Here is a 22,544-nt window from a genome sequence, read left to right as displayed (position 1 = left end):
GAAAATGTGAAGGAGTGCACAGAATTTGAACTTTTAATTGTATTTTCAAATGATTTACAGCTCTGATTCTATTGATGAAGACCTCCCCGGTTGCCATTCATACTACAGCAAATAAATAGGTTATAGATACATAATTGAAAGACAAGAGAGAAGTTCCTGGTTTTCCCAGTATCGACTATATCTGCTATAGAAATTTTTTTATACCTTCATCATGTTGAAAACTGAGATGTTCTTTTAAATCCCACTTCTTTTTCTTATATTGAGACATGTCAGGGATTATGCATTCAGCTAAATGTATTTACACTGACAGAGAAGGGTGTTTCGCTGGTCTGGCTAACTTAAGGCTGACGATGTTAAATTAGTTTGACATCCCTGGACGATAGCCTTAGAACATAAAAATTAATGGACACTGCTGAATTTGTTCACATTTGTTCATAAAAAATACAAAAAAAAAATAAATCCACAAAGAACAGCAGCAAACAGCAGACAACAGCCATACCAAAGTCTCTGTCAGCAAGAAGCACTCCTGGCTCTGAATCTGACCTCTGACCTCTCTCGATTAGACCCACTCTGTACTCTTTACACAAGAACGTGTATTCTTGGAGCAGTGTAAGCACACTCAAGAGGGTGATTACGAACAGGAGGGGGATTTCTCCCCAGCGGCTCCACCCCTTCCCTGAGGGTTGCCACAGATAAACAGTGAAAATACACACACACACATAAACAAAGAGGCAGCGAGTCACTGTGTGTCCCAAACAGGACACACCGTCTTTAACTCTTGGGGTCATCCTTAGCATGTCATGGCCACACACACGCAAACATTTCTTTTTCCAGCAGTCAAACAGTGGCTTAAGATAATTCTGGAGATAAGATAGTCAGGGTGTTTGAGTTCACACCGAAAACCATAAAAAGTGTTGAGATTCTAGTTCATGTTTTATCCAAAAACACCCCGATCTTCTCTTAAACATTTTCTTTTATTTTATATCAATACAAAGATCTTTTTTTAAAGGATATGTTGCCTTTTTTGTCTGTATGCGTTAGTTTATTAGGTCACTGCTTATCTTCCTCTCTCTGTCATACACTCTCCCTGTCAAAGGTTAAAACCACACGAGGATCAGAGGCTATAATTGGATAAGTTATTACCTTGACACCATTAGTCATTAGCAGAGTAAACACAGTCACATTTTCTGTGTCCACACCCTGTTGGCCGATTCCTCTCGCCCTCTCGCACACAGACCGCATTCAACAGGTATGTTAACCTACGCTGTCCCGTCCCAGTAAACGCTCAGTCTGGCTGTTTGTCTTAGTACAAAAAGAAAAAGAAAATCCCTTAAAGTCTCAGGCTACTTTAACACGGGGCCACACTAAATTAAAGAAGCAACATCGGATACGAGCATTCGGTTCAAACATTTCCCCAACGCTGTTTATTTTTAAGCAAAGAAGGGGGAAAAAAGTGCAAAGCATAATTACAATATAGAAGATCGACCACAACATTGTGCTTAGTCAGCAGTTGCATAACAGCAACATGTCCACATGTGTTGTGGCCTCTCCAGCGGGGTCATGCTACATGTACAGTATGTTTGGCAGTTACCATCGCTTGGCTTCTAAATGAAACCATTTCGTGACTTAGATAGCAATAAAGAGTATGAGCACACAATGTGCAGCTGCTTCCAGCAATTTGGATGAACATGCTGGCTTCCTTACATGCAAAGGAAGCAAAGAAAAAGCAAAAATTGTTTTGGTACCTCTTTAGTGGCATAGCATCAATGTCAGGTAAAAAAAAGTTACATCTGTGAATTAAAAAAAAGGCTGTAAATCTTCTAAAGTTGTCATATGAAGCATTAAATCGTGTGGAATTGCACGATCTGATCTCTTCTTTTTAGCTGAATGTGGTCCAATACCTTTATCTCACTGAGCTGCAATCACCTCCAGTGTATTTACATAGTGAATGGCCGTCAGTGTTTTGCTAATATGCCCCAAAGCCACTCCATCCCACTCAATACTGAGTGAGAATCAATAGAGCGAATGAGATTAACGCTCATATCCCTCTGCACTGTCTTATAAAAGGCTCTTCGGGCCTCGTTGGATGATGTTAATTACACTTTTAATCAATTTTCCCTTCAATTGACTCAGTAGAGTCAGGAGCACAGCGGAGGGTTTGTAAGCGCTAATTCCCCTGATTATATTAACAACAAAACGTGCTGGTCGTGGATGGATCTGTGGAAGCGGCGCTAAGGCTGCATCGTCTCTGCGTGTGTGTTAGCGTGCGAGCGAGGATGTCTTGCGCACTGGGGTAGGGATTTTCAAACATCAAAAAACTATGTAACTGGCCAACTTTAAAGAGTTTCACATTCATTTAGAAATAAAATGAGAACCTGCATGTATGATACTTGGCTCTCTTAATACAGCTCTTCTTATTTCTAAATAAATTCAAACCTGTGAGCTGAAGCATGCTGGATTAATTACAAATTTCAGTGTGACTCACAGACTGTGACACCTGCCATCGCCTTCCCTCTCCGCTCTTTCCTGTTGCTTTCCACTCTGACGTGTCAAATATATAAAGTAGTAAAACAGAAAGGTCACCCAAATAAAGGCTGTCCTTGTTCATTTCTTTTAAAATGACCAAAGACCAGCTAATATTATTATTAAAGAATAATTTTAGCTTTTTAAATTTCAACAGCTGAACACACAGTGCGCAATATCTTTAAACTTAAAAATATTCAATGTATTCCTTTGCAGGTCCTCTATTACTTCCTGCACAGTCCGCTCAAGTTTTCCATGCAAAGGGGTAAAAATAAAGACGTTTATCCTGATGGAGGATGGCAGATGAGTAACAAATGAATTGAGAGAGAAAAAGAGAAGAGAAAGGGGAAGTGGACTTGCGAACAGTTCCTCTAGTAAGAAATAAACAGACGTTGTTCTCTCTCTCTGCTCCCTCATTCATTCCTCTCTCGCTCCCATGTTCTCCTGAGATTGCTCATAAAGTTTTATGATAACCAGAACTGGGTCAGAAATAAGAGGACGGAGGCCAGTTTTACTCACGCTGGCAGGGCTAAATTGAGGCTTGAAAAGAACCAGGCCCAAATAACGACCAACACGCCTGGAAATTGCTGTCGCTGTATGACACTGCCTTAAAATCAGGCCGTACAACAAATCATCTCTGTTGAGCGCATGGCAAGGGACGATTTGTTTAAACTTGGTTTTGAAGGACGACTTTACAGAACAAGAAATGTATGAGCCCGGGGCGGCTTAGTCAGGCCCTTCTGTGGAAATCTGGTGATGCTACACGTTATGTGGCGACTGTGTAATGTGTGGTTTCAGGCTGCGTTTGGAGTCAGCACTTCTCTGTGGCAGTAAAAACCTGTTGGAATCAGGTACTGTGTGTTTTAGCGTTTCCAGCTCAGAATGAGGAGCGCGGGGAGTCATCTGAACCGCAGTGAACAATTCACAGTCCTTGCAGAGTGTGCGTGTGGGTACACACACACACACACACACATACACAAAACACACACAATCGTACATGCATACATGTAGGAAACACAGGCACTTACAGGTGTGGGCACACACTTCAGAGACACAATAAAACACTTGACACACTCACAGCAAGTCAATGAACATAAACGTCTGTGCACGCAGGGACACAAAAAAAGCCCTCATGAGCACCAGCACACACACACAGACACACACACTCGCACACAGTCAGTACCAAAAACTGACAGCAGCTTTGACCACCCTATTCAGTCTATTCATTTTACAGATACAGACAGGCATTGTGAGACGCTACACTGTGTTTTCAAAAACACCAATGTTGGCCGGAAGGCTTAAAGACAGCACATTGTGCTGTGTTGTGACAGTGTGTAATACTTAACAATCACCTCATCATAGCCATGTCCGTGACCTGTCGGTGCCTTACACAGCCACCCAAGCAGAACCACAGTGTTGACAGCGAGTCACACCTCGTGCAGAGGGCAGCTCAGGAAAGCTCTCCTCTGCTTGTTTGTCTCTCTGTGTCTTTTTAAAAAAGAGTGGCTAAGTACTTCTGGAAGCCTTCTCCTTCTATCCCTCTAAGAGAAGTGATACACCTATCTCTCCTCCTTGTGAGGAAGAGAACAGAACAAAAACATACATGTCTGACAGAAGAACAGGCCAGGTCTTTCTTGGAAGATGTCGATCACCTTTTTTTTTCTTTTTCTTTTTTCAGGGAAAAGGCAAACTCGGTGCATCTTTTCCACTGTGAGAAATTTCTGCATCTAATTACCACTAATTGCGAGTGCTGTATTTAGAGCATGTTACCAAGCACTATAATGGAGATTTTGCAGACATTTCAATGGGCGACATTAAGCAGGAAATTTAAATGGACCACCAGTGAGAAGTGATGACAAACACGCCAGCTAGATTATGTTTTTTATTCGGGTCATGCGATGGTATGCTGTGCACACGCGTCAAATAAAGTTTAGCCTCTTGTGTTCCTGTCCCAATGTGTGTATGTGTGTGTTTCTGTGTGGGAGGAGCCCCCGCCATGGCTTTGCTGAGCTGAACAGGCCCCCATGTATACAGCACGCACCTCTGCACAGCCAGGTGAGCAGCAAAAGGATGGTGACATTCCTGGCATATCTAGGAGTTTATATCGCAAGCGTGACTAGGAAGTGTGTGGAACTATCATCTTGGCGGGCCGCCTCTGATCCTGCCCTGTGGTCCTCGCACGGCAGAAGCCAGTGCACAATTACCGAAGGAAAACACACGCAGATAGTGAGGAGTCTCTATGGTGCAACGTCACATAAGACCTGTGCGTGTGTGTGAGTAAACTAAAGGCAGGGTGGGCCAGCGGCTCTCGGGGCTATCTGACTTAGATCACAATAACACCTTTTAACACAGCAGCACGCAGACGGGACAGCCGTCGGAAAATACAGGGAAGCCTTCTGGCTTTAGAAAAAGGCTGAGTGCATTTTAAATGCTTGATTCATCCTGCCAGACATTTAAAAGACACATCAGCATGTGGGAGTTCAAAATTGAGTCATGCAGATGTTTTCTCCCTCTCTCTTTCCTTCACATCCTATTTATCTCGCACTTTGTTGAGGTTGTTTTGCCAGGTGGGCTGCGAGTGACCCGTCTCCTCGTACCTGATCATCTATCTGGCACGCTGTCAGGTTGTGCTGCTTGGCTGCAGGGGCAAACTGGATGTGCTTCAGCCAGCTCCCGATATCTGGTTTGCTGGCATCCACGCAGAATTTTACATGGCCTGACCCATCCAAGATCTGCAAGGAATGAAAGACAGAGAGAGAGCAAGAGATCAGACTTTGATCAGTATCAGTCCAGGTTACTGTGTCCAAACACTGACTAACCACATACCTCCCACAGAGAAAAGAACTCAAATGTTAGGAGCAGGTCTCTCTCTCTCTCTCTCTGACACACACACACACACACACACACACACACTTTTAATATTATTATTATTTGTATTGTTTTGAATATAAGACAGTGAACATTGTGTATAAATGAAAAGAAAGAGAAAAAAACACTCAGTACCAAAGTAATTTCATTATATATCTGAGACCTTTTTAAAGCTTCAGAGGCCTGTTGAAGAATGATGTCATTACCATTTAAGTAATAAAAATGGAAATCATATTCATAAATATTCTTAAGATGCTAAGTGACGTCAATAAGTCAGCAAGGAAGACAAAAAAAGCCAAATAGTAGGTTCAGTAACAAATAAAAACATGAATTATTATATGCATTCATTTCATATTAGCAAAGGTTTCTTTCAGTTTCACTTTGGACCGATCGCTCCTTTATTATTTTGTTACAGAAAGGAAGAAAAAAAAAAGAAATGTAAAAATCTGCCACAAAATGAAATACACCACTAAAAAAATCTATTTGCATTTAACCTGACTCTAGCTGACGTTTGAATTCGTTTCTTTAAATGTAGTTGCAACGAATAAATGAACCAAACGTTACTCATTTTAACTGCAACAAGAACAGTAAAAGATAAAAAACTACACACACAATGGATGTGACAATAATAAACCAGGGGGACAGCTTTGTTCCTCTCATTGGCGAAATCAGCAGAAGAGCAACAAACACAATAGAAGTGAATTATCATGCAAATCATATCATCGGTGGACTTTTATCGTTTACAAAATATTCGCGCAGCATTTCCACTCGAACGAATCGCGAGCGCTCTGACATTTTTCATGGCGCGGCTGTAAACTTTACTGGGGAACAAATCAACTGCAGGAAACCACGAGTGATAAGAATTATGAAGACAAGCCGATTGTTGGGATGCAAAACGGAATCTCTCTCTCAGGGTCACAAATCTGTCTTTATGTCTTTGTGTAACCTGCTGCTGAATAAATATTTAGGTTACATAAAGCCCTTTGTCCGCGCTAAGAGAGCACCTAGTCGTGTATTCTGTAAACTACGCCGCAGTCTTTTAACTAATAATTTAAACGTCAAACTTAGTTCAGCAAGATGGATGAGCGAATAAACTCCTAGATGTGCTTTTTCTTTCTCTGCGTGTAAGAAAAAAGAAAGTAAAAAAATAAAAAATAAAAAAAAAACCCTCAGTGAAGCAGTTTTTATTTATAAAAGTCTGCGTGTTCTTACCGTGGTGACTCGTTTTTTTTAAACTGGCGTGCCACACTTTGAGCCTCTTGGGATAATAACAGCGGTGGTTAACTGAGTAAAAAGTGACACCGTAAAAAAATAAAAATACAAAAAAAATCGCCCTGGGAATTAAAAATAAAAGTAGAAAAATATTTTTTTTTGCTAATGACGACTTCTCCAGATTTTTTGACACATTAAAAGAAAGAAAAAAAAGATCGGTGTGCGGTTGTTTTTCGGTCTCTTCAGGTCTCCAATCCGCGGGACGAGTCGACTTGTCTCGCTGTCTGTGTGTGTGTCTGTGTGCTGTCTCTCACACACGGCTCGCTCGGTAAAAGTAAATCCCTTCTTACTACACTGTCTCACAGACAGCGCCGACTCCGCGCTTCTCCCCTCGCTGTCCCGCAGACGTCGGAACTGAAATCCCCTCCGGTGCATCAACTTGATCCTAACTTTTTTTTCTCTCGCAGCGGTGCGCTTCGAAAGGCTCGTCCGCTCCTCTCTTGTCACCCCTCCTGTCCTGACGCAACCAGGTGTCTTCTAGTAGCCATTCAACTTTTCATTTTTCTCTTCCTCCCCCCCCTCCACCACCACCTCCTCCTCCTCTTCAGCCAGTCGGGATGTGTCGTCTGTGTGATAGCGGAGATATTCGGGGTGGGGGGTGGCGGGGAGATTTCAGGCATCGCCTCCCTACTTTGCGCCTCGCGGATACTTGTGTGTGATGTTTCTCATTCAAAAAAAGAAGAAAAAAAAAGAGAGAAAAGAAAAAATAAAGGATGATCCATCCTTATTAAAAAAAAGAAAAAAAAGGAGAGGGGACTCCAAGCAGGGAGACTGTCTTTACACATGTCCCCGGAAAGCAGAGACTCCTCTCCGCAGTAAATTTTAAAGTGACAGAGGCCCGGGGTTGGAGAGGGTGAGCGGGGTCAGGGAGAGGTCGGGATGGGGGCTTCTAAAGGGATGAACTACACACACACACACACACACACACACACACACACACACACACATAGTCTGCACACTTTAATGAAGGAACATACGCATCAAAGTCGTGAATTATTATCCACCTTTTCTTAAACCTCTCGACAATTTTTTGTCGTTATTAAGAACTGAATTTAAAGGGGCTGCAGTGTGTTACACGTTTCTTATTTGAGCTATCTTATCATTCAGACTTGAGCTGTATGCGAGGGGGAACGAGTGATAATAATAATAATAATATTACTACTAATAATAGTAATGATAATAAACAGCCTAATTGCACACACTGAGATCTGGGAATCTCTATACGGGCCATTTGATGCCCATGCGCCACATTTTAGGACCCTGGCCTACTCACCTGCTTTCCAAAGCTCACCTCTACATACAGCACAACACATTTACTTTTCAACATCAGCTTGGGTTAGTTATTTCTGAATCTGCGTTAAAAAAGAAAAGAAAAGAAAAACCTTTTAGCTCTGCGTGCGCCTTCGTGCACCTGCTTTGCCATCAAGATGAGACCAAATGTTGGACATTGTATTTCTTGAGTGTGTGTGTGTTTTAATCTCTCAGTTTAAAGCTGAAACTGATACCGTGAACAATCTGACAAGGGTAGAGAATAACACAGAAACGTCCTTGTTGTCAGTGAGCGGAGTTTATTAGGCAGCTTATAAAGCCAGAGAGAGCGGGGCTTTGGCTGATGAGAGCAGATGATGATGGATAACTCCTTACACTGTGACATTGACCTTCCATCCCAGATAATACCCATTGTTTTGCGAAATCGCGGAGCAAATGTGCAGGAAGGACAGGAAAAATCATGTGTAAATAAGGCAGGACCCGGCCACCGATTCCCATCGTCTCGCGCTCCTTGAGAACCGAGGAGAGACCCCGGTCCGCCCGGTCATTGATTTCCTGCCTCTCCTCGACTTGTCCATTGTTGGAACCCTTTTTAATTTAGCCATAAATTGGGAAAGCTCAAGTCGAATGAGCTGTTCTATTTTCTTCCTGTCAGGATGAGGGATTTGTTTTATGATGCATTGTGTATTAAATACAAGTAATCTGGGAAAGTGATTGCTTCACAGCCTCTCCGAGTCCTGATCGAGGATCCTGATAGAGAGAGAAGTGCGAGGGGTTTTGTGAAAAGGAGGAAATGTGAGAAAAAGAGGATAAACTCTCGGGGTTTGTGGTATCACCGGGGGTAAATTGGGGTAACGGTGGTATGACCCCCGCACCAACCCCCTCTCACACACACAGACCCACCTACCAACCCACTCCCCATCTCCATGCACGGGCACGTGAAGGAAAAGCTACAATTCTTTTTCCAGTCAGGAGATGGCGTGCTCAGCTGAACTGAACTTCACTAAAGAAGTGTGAGTGGGGACTTGAGAGTTAAAAAAAACTAATTAGGTGATTCGATTTGTTGCTGCTGTCAAGTGAGCTAAACCCAGCACGGACTTTTGTCATTTCATAATAAAATCCCTCACGGCACAATCAAATTCAGAATAAAACCCTGCACATTTGTGACGTATAATTTGGTGATTTGAATGTCTATTTATGACAGCGCTGAGCAGCTGCACTGCGTTATCTCTACACACACGAGCGATCTAAGTTTGTGTGGATATTTTAGCAAAGGGAAAACAGACTCCAGCTGTCACGCGACAAAATAATAACACAATAAAAAAATCAATTACAAATAATAATAAAAAAGTGCCCAGCAACGAGCCTACTTTGCTATAAGTCTACTTTTTTTGTTCACTTTCAATCTTGTGCGCAAAACATCTACACAACAAGGCGTGCAGATGCTAGGTGGGCCATGAAAGATGTGTACGACTTGAATATATAATCACCTGAACGAGCTGCCATAAAAAGCTCTTGAGTCCGCGCTGAAGAGACCGATGGGGGTGAATTTAAAACACTTGTTCCTTTAATAAACCGCGAGAATGATTTGCGAGTCGTTGCTCTAATTTATATTTTGTTTGCCGTAAACGCCGTTCTGATGTGCCCGGATTTAATAGACCCGTTTTATCAGAATCATTTCCACGCCTTTGTCATAATGATTGTGACAAACGGTGGGATGGCGAGGTGGAAAAGCTGTTTATCAACAAATTACAAACCAAACACACGCAGGCTTCAGGGTATGTTAGTTCCGACTATATCATGCAACACAGCGTTTCATACTTATTTGATTGGGGAGGATTAAAACGTACAGCATCCGGATAATGTTTAAAGTGCTGTGAAATTCTTGAAAAGGAGTCTCAAATTGCTCAAACAGGCCCCTTTTTTTGCTTGCGGCTTTCTTGTTTGTTTTTAGGAGTTTGGTCAAGCAAAGACAAATTCATACATGCATGTAGACACTTTTTATTGGTTTATAAGATCAATCAGCTTCATATATTATCTGAGATTCGGCTTCATGCGCTAACACACTTCCTTCTTCTTCTTAAAAAATCCATTAAATATCTTTTAAGCATTTTCTTCTATTTAGAAAAAAAAGAAAAGTGATTTAAGTTTCGGTGCTCTGCAAAGTCAGATGGGACATGCTGGAGAAGAGGGGGGGATTCCCGTGTGGGTTGCAAACTGACTCCAGCAGCAAGCGAACTTGGAGAGCCTATACCCGCTGCAGCCGAGGGGCCACATGGAAACACTGGGAAGGCCTGTGTGGTGCATTCCAGCACATCCTTCAGGAGAGAGCGAGAGAGAGGGGAGAGAAAGAAAATATCGCGGCCAAATCCACATGAAATAGTTCCACTGTTCATGACGAGACCTCCTATTGACACGGCGAAAAGCTGCATTAAGTCTCCATCGTGACTTTATATACACACGCCCCCCCGCCCCCCCACACACAACCATCTTTCCCCCTCGCTTTTTATTTCTGCCTAAATGTGGGGCGATTCAATCAAGTGGTTAAAAAAAAGTCACCCGGGGCTCAAAGAGACGTCAGCCTCCAGACTGCACAACACTCTGCGGCTTTGTCTTTTAATTAGCGCATTCATCAGGCAATAGGTGCGCGCAGGAGAATGAGTGGCGCAGTTTCAAGAGTCTTTATTAATAGAGGATGTGCACGGTGCCAATTAGCATTAAAACACGGCGAAGGAAATGAAAGGAGAAAATGTAAATAAAAATTTTTCCTTGGGCCTGGAAGTAGGCCCGTTGTGAGCGGCGTGTTAATCTCCACCTCAGTAATTTGGTTCTGCGGGAGAAGACAGAAGCCCTGCTGCTGTGCCCTGCACTTCATAAATCACTGCTTTATGTGGACAAGGTCAGCACCCTCCCTCCTCCACACCCCCACCTCCATCTCTCTCTACTGGCCCCTCCCGGACCCTCCGCCATGTTTACCCGGCCGCCCGGGGGCTCTCAGGACCAGACCGGCTCACTTCTAATTACTTTGGATTATTTTCATTTGCCGGGGGTCAGGCAGGCATTCCGGCAGAGAGAGCGAGGGATGATTTCTTGACAAATTCTGCGGCCTGCGAGGAACAAGCCCGGTGTGTTTGCTGAATTAGCACATGGTCTTTTTCGCTTTGGCACTGTCTTTGCTTCTCTTTGAGCTCATAATCCAGGGCGCACTCTTTTTTCTCCTTTTTTAAGAGTAGAGGACTCTTTCATTTGTGTCCTTGTGGGTAGGTGTATTTTTTAATCGTTTTGAAGTCGACACTTTAAAGTTTGAAAGTGTCAAAACTGGGAAGTAACACCAAGCCTCATGCCCTGAGTGACCCACTCAGTGACACGATGCCTGACTGAGTGGGCTTACTCACGGATTTCTCAGTTGAAGCATTAAATGAAAGAAAAATAATTTCCAAAATGCAAAAATAACAGAATTACCACAAAATGCGAAAAAAAAACAAACAAACTGAGAAGCAATCTCTGCCGCAGAAGCTGAAGTGCTACAAGGGACAGTAAGGGACTAAACTGTTTCAGACAATCTGAGGAGAGGGCGAATGTGAGATTAGATAAGATGCAAAGCTAACTGGGTTTAGGCAACCTGATGGTGTTGTCTGAAGGAAGCAATGGCGGCCTAAGTGACTTGAGAGTCTGTCAGGCGGAAGAGAAGTGGAGACGGGGCTGAGGGCTGGCAGTGATGTACACAAAGTAGTACAGATTGTGGTAATCACAGACACTTCCTCCACAGAGCCTCGGCATATAGGGACACACTGTATTTGGGCTATTGGGTGTGATAAAGCTGCACAAGTGTCAAAGGTCAGGTTTGTGAAACATAAATTCAGTGGGCACACAGCTCCCATACGCATTGGACAGACTGGAAACTTAAACACCTCCCCACCACCTCCACCTCCAGCCTCAGTGGAGAAGGTGGGGGGAGGTAATTAGAGCATGTTGCCTTTTGCCGCAGGGAGAACAAATTGGCTCTAAAACGCTCATAGATATCATCTTTAAAAGAGGCTTTTTATGTACAAGAGGTAAAAGTGCTATGGAACTGAACACGGCACTTCAGATGTCCAAGTGTCACACATTCATTACATTTATTGAGCTCTCTTCTCACGTTTAAAGTCAGGACTCAGCTGTAACACTGTGACAAGCTGCCTTTGACACACCGTGTCCAATTGGAAGGCTAATATTTTAATGTTGGTGGATATCAGACAAGGACGTTACAGCTTTTCGCTGCAACCGAAGAAAATGATCCCGGCAGCCTTGTGATAACAGCTAACTTGATTCTGAACAGGAAACAACTGAAAATAGGTTGATACTTCTCAGAAATCTAAAAAAAAAAACCAGCAGCAGATCAAACACAGGCACTCTGTTTCTTCTGCGTATTCGCTTTTATTGGAAGTTTTTTTTCTCAAACTGAAGGGGGGAAAAAAGCGCTTGTTGTGTCGTAGAGAAAAAAAAGAGGGGAACATGAGTGTATAATGGCTATTTTTATATTCAACTTTGCAAGTAGTCAAAATTGAAAAGTGAGAAAGGAGGAAAGTATTCTTGTGTAAGCAGACTGTGGAAGTGTGTTCAGTCTGTTCATCATGACATATAAAGAAACCCACATAGTTGTGACTCAAGAGGATATTACACTGATTTACATTTCCTGGAGATTTTCACTAACCTTTAATATAACTACTGCTTCACTCTAACCTAACCTTAAAACCTCTATTCATCTAAAAAAAGCAAAAGACTAGTGTTTTCAGGTTAACTTAGTCCCTGTAAGGAAGACATGTCCCAGTAATGTGGCTTTCTAAACACATTTAGACCCCCTCCCAACAGGAATACCTGGACCACACGCACATGCAGGCATAGGAATCTGCTACCCAGCACAGCGTACGTGGACATGATTAAAGTCAGAATTAGCTCGGAAAACAACAAATCAGTTGCAACAACCTTAAAATGAAGGAAAGCTGAGCAGCTCACACATAACACAGGAACACAGAGTGGCTCCCATTAAAGGCTTCACTGGCTTTCAGTAGCATCAAAGAGGCCCCTGAGTTAGACTGGGATTATATTTAACCCAGGAGCTTGTTGCACTGCGGAGTACAGGGCACATGCTGATGCTGCTGCCAGAACACCATGCTTCTGGCATCGCTCTGATCCAGAGCTTTCATTAAAATGTGGCTTGGGCACAATTTTCTGCAGGAACACACACATGGACGGACACACACGAAAACAACACAGAAAAAGTCAAAAACAAAAACAACGGAGGAAAAAAAACAATTGTCATGTCGAGCACACTCAGTGACGCGTCGTTCATATTGTATGCAACCTTTCTGTCGCTCGCTTTTACGATAAAATATCTACAAGGCTGGAGGAAAGTGATGTAGTTGACCTATCGGTGTTAAACCTTTATTTAAGAAGTGAACCTTTAAAGTTTAAGAATCTTTTTTGTTTTTGTGTGTGGGCCTTGGGATGAGAAGAAAAAAAAACAGCTCCAGAAGCCAAGCAAGGGGAGAACATCTGCACCGAAGGGACCTACTGGGGTTTGACTGCAGGGTCTAATAGTGCAAACCCCTGAGCCACCATGCTCATATATAATATACTTAAAATTTCGCTGTAAAATCATATGAGCTCTAGTTTATACTGACACATTGCTTTATGATAAACGTGAACAGGAGCTTGCGCATAATTAATCAGTCTGCTTTAATACATTTGAATACATCTGTGATTTTATCGAAAGTCATCCAGACACAGAGCCAGACTTACATGAATAAATGCAAAGAGTCCAACAAAACTCCTCCTGTTTGTGTATAAGTCTCTAGAAGGCCTGGGCTTGAGAGATTGCAATCTCACTTGGCACATTTCAGTAGTCAGACTTGATATGACCCATCAGACAAGCTCGTCGATACTCCCCAAGTTCATTCAATTCCAAACCAATCATTCCAGTGTCATACACTTTTGGGTTAATATTCTAACTGTGAGGCCCGGCACTAGGTGAAGATAAATCAGCTTTTATGATGGGTTGTTATGGTTTTTATGGCACTGGGGTTGTGAGGGACTGATTTGGGGATCAATCACCTGCAGGTGTCTGGCAGGGGCCAAGGGGCTGTGAGGATCGATTGAGGATCTAGAGCTGTAGTGATGGAATAGAGGTGTATTCGTGTGTGTGTTGAAATTGGGTGCATTTGTTGGGTATGTGTATTAGTTTGTGAAGGCGTGAGAGAGACATAATGATGAAGGTGTGTATGTGAGTGCTTCGGAGACACAGAGGAGATATATCTGGGGCTGCAGCAGTGATGAAGGGCTGCTGGACTATGACCAGACCATCTCAGCTCTTATCAGAGCCCCCACCCCCCAAACCACCCATTCCTCCCACCTCCACCTTTCTCGATCCACTACTTTATCTTGGTGGCACTTTGGAAAATCTCATTGTCACAGAACATTTAACAAAGACAAAAGTCTCAGGCTGGCAGCTGGAGATGACTGGCCTGGCAGCTAGTGTGCAGAGTATCCCTCACACGGCCTCCTTCACTCACGTCTTGCTTTTTCTTTTTTTTTTCCCCCCTGGGAGAGCCCGGCAATGTGGGCAAAACACCGCCAAAACATACTGACAAGTCCACGTATATCTAGGTGCACAGACGGCTCGAGCGGCCATCAACACACAGACACAATAATCACGCAGAAGTTTGTCAGTTTAACTCTCTCTTTCTGCTTCCCTGGAAACCATGTTTATGCACATTCAACATCTCCCCTGACTGTCAGACGGCTGCTTCCTCCACGCTGTCAGCACAGCACCGGCTGAAACAAAAGAGGCAGAGAGCGAGGCCTAGGGTTTCTGAATTAGAGGAAGTTGGTGCTGATTACGCTGCCACTGAAGAAGCATTCCAATCCTGTTAACCCCTATGTGAGCTGCCAAACTCCAAACCATGCAGTGAAACCGCACACACACACACACACAGCCCCACCCCGAGTGCCCTCTCCATGCACACAAAAAAACATTTCCTCCTCTTGTCTGTTCTTTCCTTTCGCTTCTTTAATGATAATCCTTTGCTTCTTCTGTCCTAGATCTTTCTACATCCATTCTTTTTTCAGCTTTTTTTTTGTCTCCTCTCTGATGTACTTTGCTCTCTATCATCCCCTTCATTGCAGAAATACAGCAGTTGGCTCTCGTAGGAGGAGGGAACATTCCACCATCACACCCTTACCTCTCTATCCCTGATGAATGTCTTCACTCCACTTGTTTATAAGATAGAAGGGGTTATTCATAATCAAGCCCAAGAGAGTATGTACACACTGTGGACATCCTGATAGAAAGCAACGTATTAAATTTCTGTTTGTTTGACAGGAGCGCTGTCTCTCTCCTTCTCCTTGACAGGAAGACCCCCATCCATCCAAGCCGGGGCGCGACCCCAGCAGCACTCCCCTCTCTTTCTCTCTCTCAAGAGCTAACACATATTAAGTAAATGAAGAGTCTCTTCAGGCCAGCGGGAGATAAACGAGCTTCTTAAACATTTTAGGAGTGGCAGTTTGATCTGGTGCTGGTGGGTGTTTATGACGTAACTGCAGCAGAGTTGCGTTTGTGATGTTACCCATCTAAGTGTGTTTATACTGAAGGGAAGATTGTCCCGATCTCCAAGCCAGGTGCTGAAGCTCTGTGTCTGTTTGAGATGGAGGGTATGCTTATGCCTTCTGGATGTGTGTGTGTGTGTGTACATTCCCTTTAAGTGTGTGCGGCTCCTAGGCCAAATCCTGTTCGGACAGGCAGACGGTGTGTTTGTCCACATCCCAAGCAGGAGCAGGTTCATGTTAGGGTGTCTACTCTGATTCTCCCCCAAGCTTTTCCTCCTGTCTTTCTGTCTCTTTCTCTTTTCTATCTTTCTCTCTGTGATTATTGTCATTGTGGTTGTTTAAAAAAAAGAAAAAAAAAGAAAGAAAAAACACTAGCAGGGGGAAGTGTAGAAGGGGGGTAGAACTGGGGAGGGGAAGCACGACAGAGCTGAGGTGGGTTGGTGGCAGTGGTGGTGGTGGGGAGGGCTATAAGGCCCCGAGGGTGGGTATAGGGTTTTGGTGAGGGCTCGGGGGTTGGTGGTGAGGTGTGCTTGGAGAGAGGGCCCTGGTGTAATCTCAGTGCTGAATAGACGGAGCTCTTAATAGAATCCCGTCGTCCGGCTGCCACCGAGAGAAACAAGAGCTGTAATGGATGGGCTCAGCTCTAGCTCCCACTTTCCCCCCTGTGACCCCTGCGTTGGTCAGAAGTAAGAGCTAAAGAAGCATTGTAGCCTCAGGCCTGATTGAATGGGGAGGGAGGGAGGTGGCGGTGGCAGTGGTGGCAGCGGGGGTGGAGGGGGTAGCCGCGCTGATAGACCAATTTCCCACTACTGCGAGCAGCAGGGCTTGATTGATGAGGGCTGGTGCTGGTGAGAGGAGGCCCATCACATGCGATCACATAAATACTTATTCAGCTCGAATTGGGCCTGACAAGCCTTACGACAGCTTTGTGCTGTCACAGATATCATTGGAAGGAAAACGCTCCATTAATCATGTGTAATTAACTTTTCCAAAGGGAGGTTCGGCTTGGAACCAGTACTAACCCACTCAGTACCCAGATAAAAAATTTCAGCATCTTAACTGGGATTGGAGAGGTCTTATTAAAAACTCGAACCAGTTTCCCTTGAGCCGCCCCGTTTGTACAGGAAACGGCTTCATTAGTATCGGTTTAGGACTCTAATGGGCTCAATACAAAGCCTCCTCTCTCAAACCCAGCCGTGTTCAGTGGCCTTACAGTGCAATATCCTGTGAGCGCACACGCCCATAATGTTCCCTGTTTGAAGTCAGAGCAGAACCCATCTGAACGCCTGCCACTGGTTAACTACCTTGACCCTCCCATAAAGTAGTGTGGAGGAGTGAATGTTGGAGAGCCCGACAAGCTGCGTGGTGTCATTTTCTCTTTCTGTCTTTCTGTCTTTAGGTAAAAGGTACCCTACCCATGGGAGTAAACTGGACCAGGGCCCCCTTTGTCTTAAAGCAGCGGACCAAATGATCTGCCACACACAAACACGTATACACAAACATGCACCAACTGATGAATGCACCGACCGAGTGCAAAATCTAATCTGATCAGCAGTCCTCCTTCAGCATTCTAATGCTGCCCACCTGCAGCTTTGTAGCTACACAGACGACTGTAATGTAAGCAGCTGGAATGGAGAGAGACAGAAAACAATAAAGGGCTAAACAACCATGTACCTTGAACTGAAACTGGATTCCAAGTTCTTTCAGGAAAATCAGATAATATCTTAGATACACCGAATGATCCGAAAGTACATTTGGTTCCACAGTTAAGAATGCACGAGATGTAGATGCGACGTAGTTATGTCAATGCATCAGGCATCAGTAATAATTTTCACCAAACATTTTGACTCTCACAGTGTACCGTGCAATTGGTCTACACTTTTAAAATAACCAAGGGTGCTAAATTCAGGTGATAAGAGTATTTTCTTAAAAATGTGCTGCCGTTGTGGGGTGGGACTCAGCATAGAGGCATAGTCTATGATTTCACCACACATCCTGTTTTTATCAAGTGCACCGTTGGTTCTTGAAGGCATCATGTTTCTATGATGGAATTCAGACGTAGTCATCACATGCTTCAGTGCACACTGCTCATTAAATTCTATCATTTACCTGAGTGGAATAAAGTCAAAAGCAAAGCTTGCATTTTGCCAGACACGCTTAGGCATCAACCTCACAAACACGTACACACGACCTTTCGAACTCAGTCATCTCTCTTCTCCTGTTGGTCATCGGTGGTCATTTCCTCTAGACATCATCCTCACTGTTGCACAGACTTGAATCATTTCCTTCCTGTTAATTATCTCTGTCTGGACGTCTGAGAGAAAGAAGATACACTACAACTTGTTAAACTAGTTAGGAAGATACCACCCGTATTGCAGCGCAGTATGCTCGTCATTATTAAACAAAGTTATACAATGACCAAAGATAATGCTACCCGCAAAGAAATAAGGGCTACAAGAACATGAGGAGGAGGACATAAATGATTGGGATCTTTGTGAGGTACACGGTGGGGAAAAACAGCTTTAATTATTGGCTGCCCTGGTCACCTCTCCAGAGAATCATTAATTAAAGTTGAAGTCCTTAAGGTGCTTATTCAGAGTGTCTAAACCAGATTAAAGGCCTGTAAAGTAAACTAGAGACAAGTTCATTTATCATTATGTACTTTACACCGACGAGTGACTTTTTTTCCCTTATGAGTTTTTAAGGTAACGTCCTCTTTAAACAATGAATTCTAATTAATTAATTCTTTGTAATCCCAACCAGCAAAAGTCAACAATAAAAGTATAAACTGAGTTTATTGTGCATTTGAATGAAAGTGATGAATTTTTAATGTTATTACACTGAGGCCATTATATAATGTGTAGATTTTCTTTCTCACAGACAGCACACAGCAGGAAACACACAGTGCGCCTTAGAAACATTCAAACTGCTGGAAATTGTCTGTGTGGTTTAGGGAAAAGTCCTTGTGACCTTCAGCAACCGCTACAGTCTGAAATTCAGATGTATGAAATTAAAACTTTCATTGGTAAGTTGGTTTGGATTTAGTGAATGCGCATTTTCCCTAGCGACTGCTGGTCGCCAGGGGGTTGCTGACCAGTCTGCAGCGCAGTGTGACTTTAGCTTGATGTTCTTACATGCACCTCTGCTAGAATAAAATGGCTTAAGTTAAGATTAACTGCACTTACTGACAGAAATTCAAAAGTGTTTTTAGTTTATCAGTTTGCTCCCTGTTGCTCTCCTGACATGATAATTTTGACTAATTAGATGAAAGTTGTGGAATTAATTTTCCAGCATCAGGTCTGAGAGATTGACCCATTAGCTGCTTGTGTCTCAAAGTCAGCGTTAGTACTGGTGCTTTGACACACCGTGTGAGGTAATATTAAGACTCAACCCATCACCAACGTGTAATATATGGATGCCTGATCAGGAATTTAAATACAGTGTACCCTAATAGGATTTTTTTTTTCAAGATGTTGGGTTAATCTTAGGAAACTCTATTTTAAGTTAAAATAAGACCTTTTCTTAAACCTAAAGCTGGACCTCTACACCTTTAACATTTGCCTGTCGTTTTGTGATAACAGGTTGGTTTTTGGACATAAACCTCTGACAAATCAAGTTTTTCATGCCCCTTATTCTGACCTGTATGAGGATTAACAGCCTGGGTATTAAAGAAGAGTCAAGGGAGAATGGGCTGTATGCATGAACAGTTGAGAGGTGACAATCTCAAAGACACAAATAAGAGAAAAATTAAGTCTTCATTCTCAGGGAGAAACAAACAGGAATGCATATGTGAAACCACATTCAATTATGTTGGTGGAGATGTGGAACAGTTCCACAGACAGGTAGTTAAAGGCATACTACAATCAGACGAGGAATAAGAGGAATAAGAGTTGGAGAGAGTGATAGAAAAGAGTCACTGGGTGAAAGGTCAAATACATTCACTCAGCTTAATTTGACTTATATATAGCAAATGCAGAAAAGCTCATCTGCTCTCATACTGGCCTCCCTCTCACTCAAAAGCAGGGCTTCAGCTCTCACTTATTACCAACAATGCCCCTCATTCTCTCAAAACTGTATTTAATTGACAATTTTCATGGCTTTCCTGTGAGACGTGTTCATAAACTGTTCAAAGAATCCAAATTGCCAGATGACACAATAACACTGCCTATTTCTCAGTGTGCACATCTGGAGTCGGGCTTGGGTCTCGTCAGTCTCATTTGGCACAGCTGAAGGAAAGTAGTGATTGTTAAAACCCTTTAAAATAAGCTATCCACTGTCAACTGGAAGGGGACAGCAGACTGGCTGAAAATCGTTTTTTTCCCCCCTCTCATTTACTGATGGGATTTTGCTAAAGGGAGACATTGGCCACTGCAGTTGGTTTGTCAAGAACAGGCCATTGGCAAAGCTTATAGCTTGGGTTGTGCTCTTAGCCTGGGCTTAGCCCCCTTCAGACAGATGCTAGCTAAGTTGAAGAATGGAAAGAGGAGAGAAGAGGAACGTGACGAGAAAGAAGGCCTTCTCGGTAAAATGGCTCTCAGTGTTAATCAGAGACTTCACAAGAGCCAGAGTCATCACCTCAGGACAGAAAGACTGAGAGAATGAGGCTAGGCACAGAGGTGAGGAAACGAGAGATGACTTTAATAAGAGATAGACAGCAAGATGGAGAGGAAAGGAAGGAGGCGAGGAGCGCCGGCTACATTCCTGTGGCCACAGCTGTGGGAGCTGCAATCACTAAAATGTAGCGCTGTCTCAGTGCTGGAGATTTCTGGACATGTTACAAACGAAATAAAACAGCACGACATGTCTGTTTTTTGAATCAAAGAGGAGACTAGCAATCAACATGCTGGGGTTTACACTACCTCCCTCCCTCCTTCATTCTTGTCCTCCCTCCATCCTTCTCTCTGGCTGACTGTCAGTCCCTCAGTGGAAGGGATGACCCCTTCTCTGTCTCTATATTTGCCCCTCTTTGTTCACCACTGGCCAGTTAAGGCAGGCATCTGAGGCTGAGGCCATCGATCATTGGCCTGACAGCGGGCCCCAGGCAGAGATGGCCCTGTTATTTGGACTCTGTGATGACTTCCTCAAAAAGGGGCCCCTCCTTCCCTCATAGGGCTGGCATGGTTGAGGTTTGGTTTGGAGCCTCCATACCTTCTCTGTATGTCCATAGAAAACACATCGAACTCACTGGCCGCATGTTTGGGTCACGCTAGGGTTAGCAAGACAGATAGAGTGTGGAGTAGGAGTAAAATAGGTCAAAAGAGCTGGAAGCTTGCTGTGTTTGAATCTACTTGGTAGCTTCTCCAGTCCCTTGGAGAACTGCAATGAAGACTTTGGCAGCGGTAATAACAGAAGTCAACACAGTAGATTTGATAAAAGGAAACAAAAAAGCAACAGCTGGAGTGCCTCATTTGTGGATGTGATTTGTCTGTGTTCTGTCAGACAAGACACAGCAACACTACTTGCTAAAGTACATTTTAAGCCATTATTTAGATCTTTGTGCATGTTTGATTTAGGTTTGTTCCCCCTCCTTCTTCTCACATGACAGTGTGTGAATGTCCTTAAAAAGATGTTAAAAAACAAGGTTTATTCCTCGCACTTTACTACTTTGCTCCTCCAATGCATCCCTTCCCATCATTCTGCCTCCTCCTCAACTCTTTAGCTCAACACCCCCTCCCCTCTGTTCTCCCGTCTCCCTCCCCACACTCCCTCTCAGGCACTAGGCAGCGACTTTGTAGAGCAGCAGTTGTACTATTGTCTTGCTGCTCACATCGCATCATCATTACAGTTGGCTATAATTGAAAACAGGAGTCTTTCTATTAGGCTACATGGTGACACGGGTATCTGTCTCTTCTGATATTCCCACACTGGCTAATTTAACCCCTCATCTGCATTCAGCAGAGCAGAGGCAAGAGAGCATGACAGTGGACATGGACTCTGATAAAGACTCTGATAACTCTATGGTGATGTACTCCCACTTGCATACTTTTATATTTAACGCAATTCAGGAAATGTATCAAACTTTGAAAAATTAAAGAAAAAAAACATACTTCAAAATTTATTTCATGGCCTTAGCTGAGATTCATCCCTTCCATGTTTTTGTTCTTTTTGTTCTTTTTTACAAAATAATATCTTTCTAGCCTAGAGTCTGTGCAGTAAATGCTTGCTATAATGCTAAGCCCGCCGAACAAAGGGTGCACACACTTCATTAGCACTGTCCGTGAGAAGGAAGGAATCTTACACATGGAATCACTCCTGAGCTCCCGTCTCAGGCTACTGCTGTGCAGAGCCTGGACTCGCTGGCTTCCTTCCTTCGAAATCCTTCTGGCCCCTGCCTAAACACAATGCACAATTTGTTCATATCCCGCACCAAAGAAAAGGGAGATACACAAAGCGCAGGAGATAAGGTTTCAAACTGTCTTTGCACTCGCAGGTGTGGAACTTTTAAAGCATTAAAAACATCATTTAGTCCCCCGCCCCACTACCCCCTCCCTCTCCTCCTAAGCTTTCTTTTAAAATAAAAGAAGTGACCTGAAGGATCAATGGATGATGATGATGATGATAATGAAGAGGAGGGTGTAAGATAAGTTAATAACTGGGTGAGAGTTTAGGGAGTGGAGTCCACATACAAACCGAAGAGAGCTCGTTTAGCTTCTGTCTCACATTGCATCACGCTGCCCTGCACCTTAACACTAACACTTTGCTATTGCTCTCTCAAACTCTCTGCCTTTGCCCTGTTTCAATGGCATCAAATGGCTCGAGTGGACAAAAGAAGAGAGGGAGTGCTGCCAGCTGCCAGACTATGGCCACCATGGTACACCCCGCTACTATGAGCATGCCATTGACCTTCAAAAACAGCTATTTTATTTTACTAATAAACACAAGGTGACTAAAATAGTATTTTTTTTTTCAAAAAACCCACTCAACATATCCACAGCTCCATATTTTTCAGCTGTCGTCCTGTGAAGAACATGAGGATTGGTGTCCTTTTTTCATGTACTTTGGAATAGGCTTCTTCTGTTCCTGTACTG

General features: G+C 43.5%; 1 protein-coding gene across 13 annotated transcripts in view; it reads right to left on the bottom strand.

Annotated features, from left to right (window-relative positions):
• mecom (MDS1 and EVI1 complex locus) overlaps positions 1-22,544 on the bottom strand; it is a 125,086-nt gene that overhangs the window by 20,528 nt on the left and 82,014 nt on the right. For 12 of the 13 annotated variants that reach the window (XM_084950384.1, XM_084950391.1, XM_084950385.1 and 9 more), the window contains exon 3: positions 5,121-5,255. In XM_084950384.1, the coding sequence (XP_084806510.1) occupies positions 5,121-5,255 (135 nt within the window). Of the gene's footprint in view, positions 1-5,120; positions 5,256-6,603; positions 7,440-22,544 lie in introns of those variants that run through there. The other variant, XM_084950397.1, reaches the window with a different exon arrangement.

The sequence above is a fragment of the Perissodus microlepis genome, chromosome 14, assembly GCF_051167445.1.
Source record: "Perissodus microlepis isolate ML-2025 ecotype Zambia chromosome 14, ASM5116744v1, whole genome shotgun sequence".
Taxonomy (NCBI): Eukaryota; Metazoa; Chordata; class Actinopteri; order Cichliformes; family Cichlidae; genus Perissodus; species Perissodus microlepis.
Note: the sequence above shows the minus strand (reverse complement) of the source record. Positions and strands in the feature narration are given on the sequence as shown.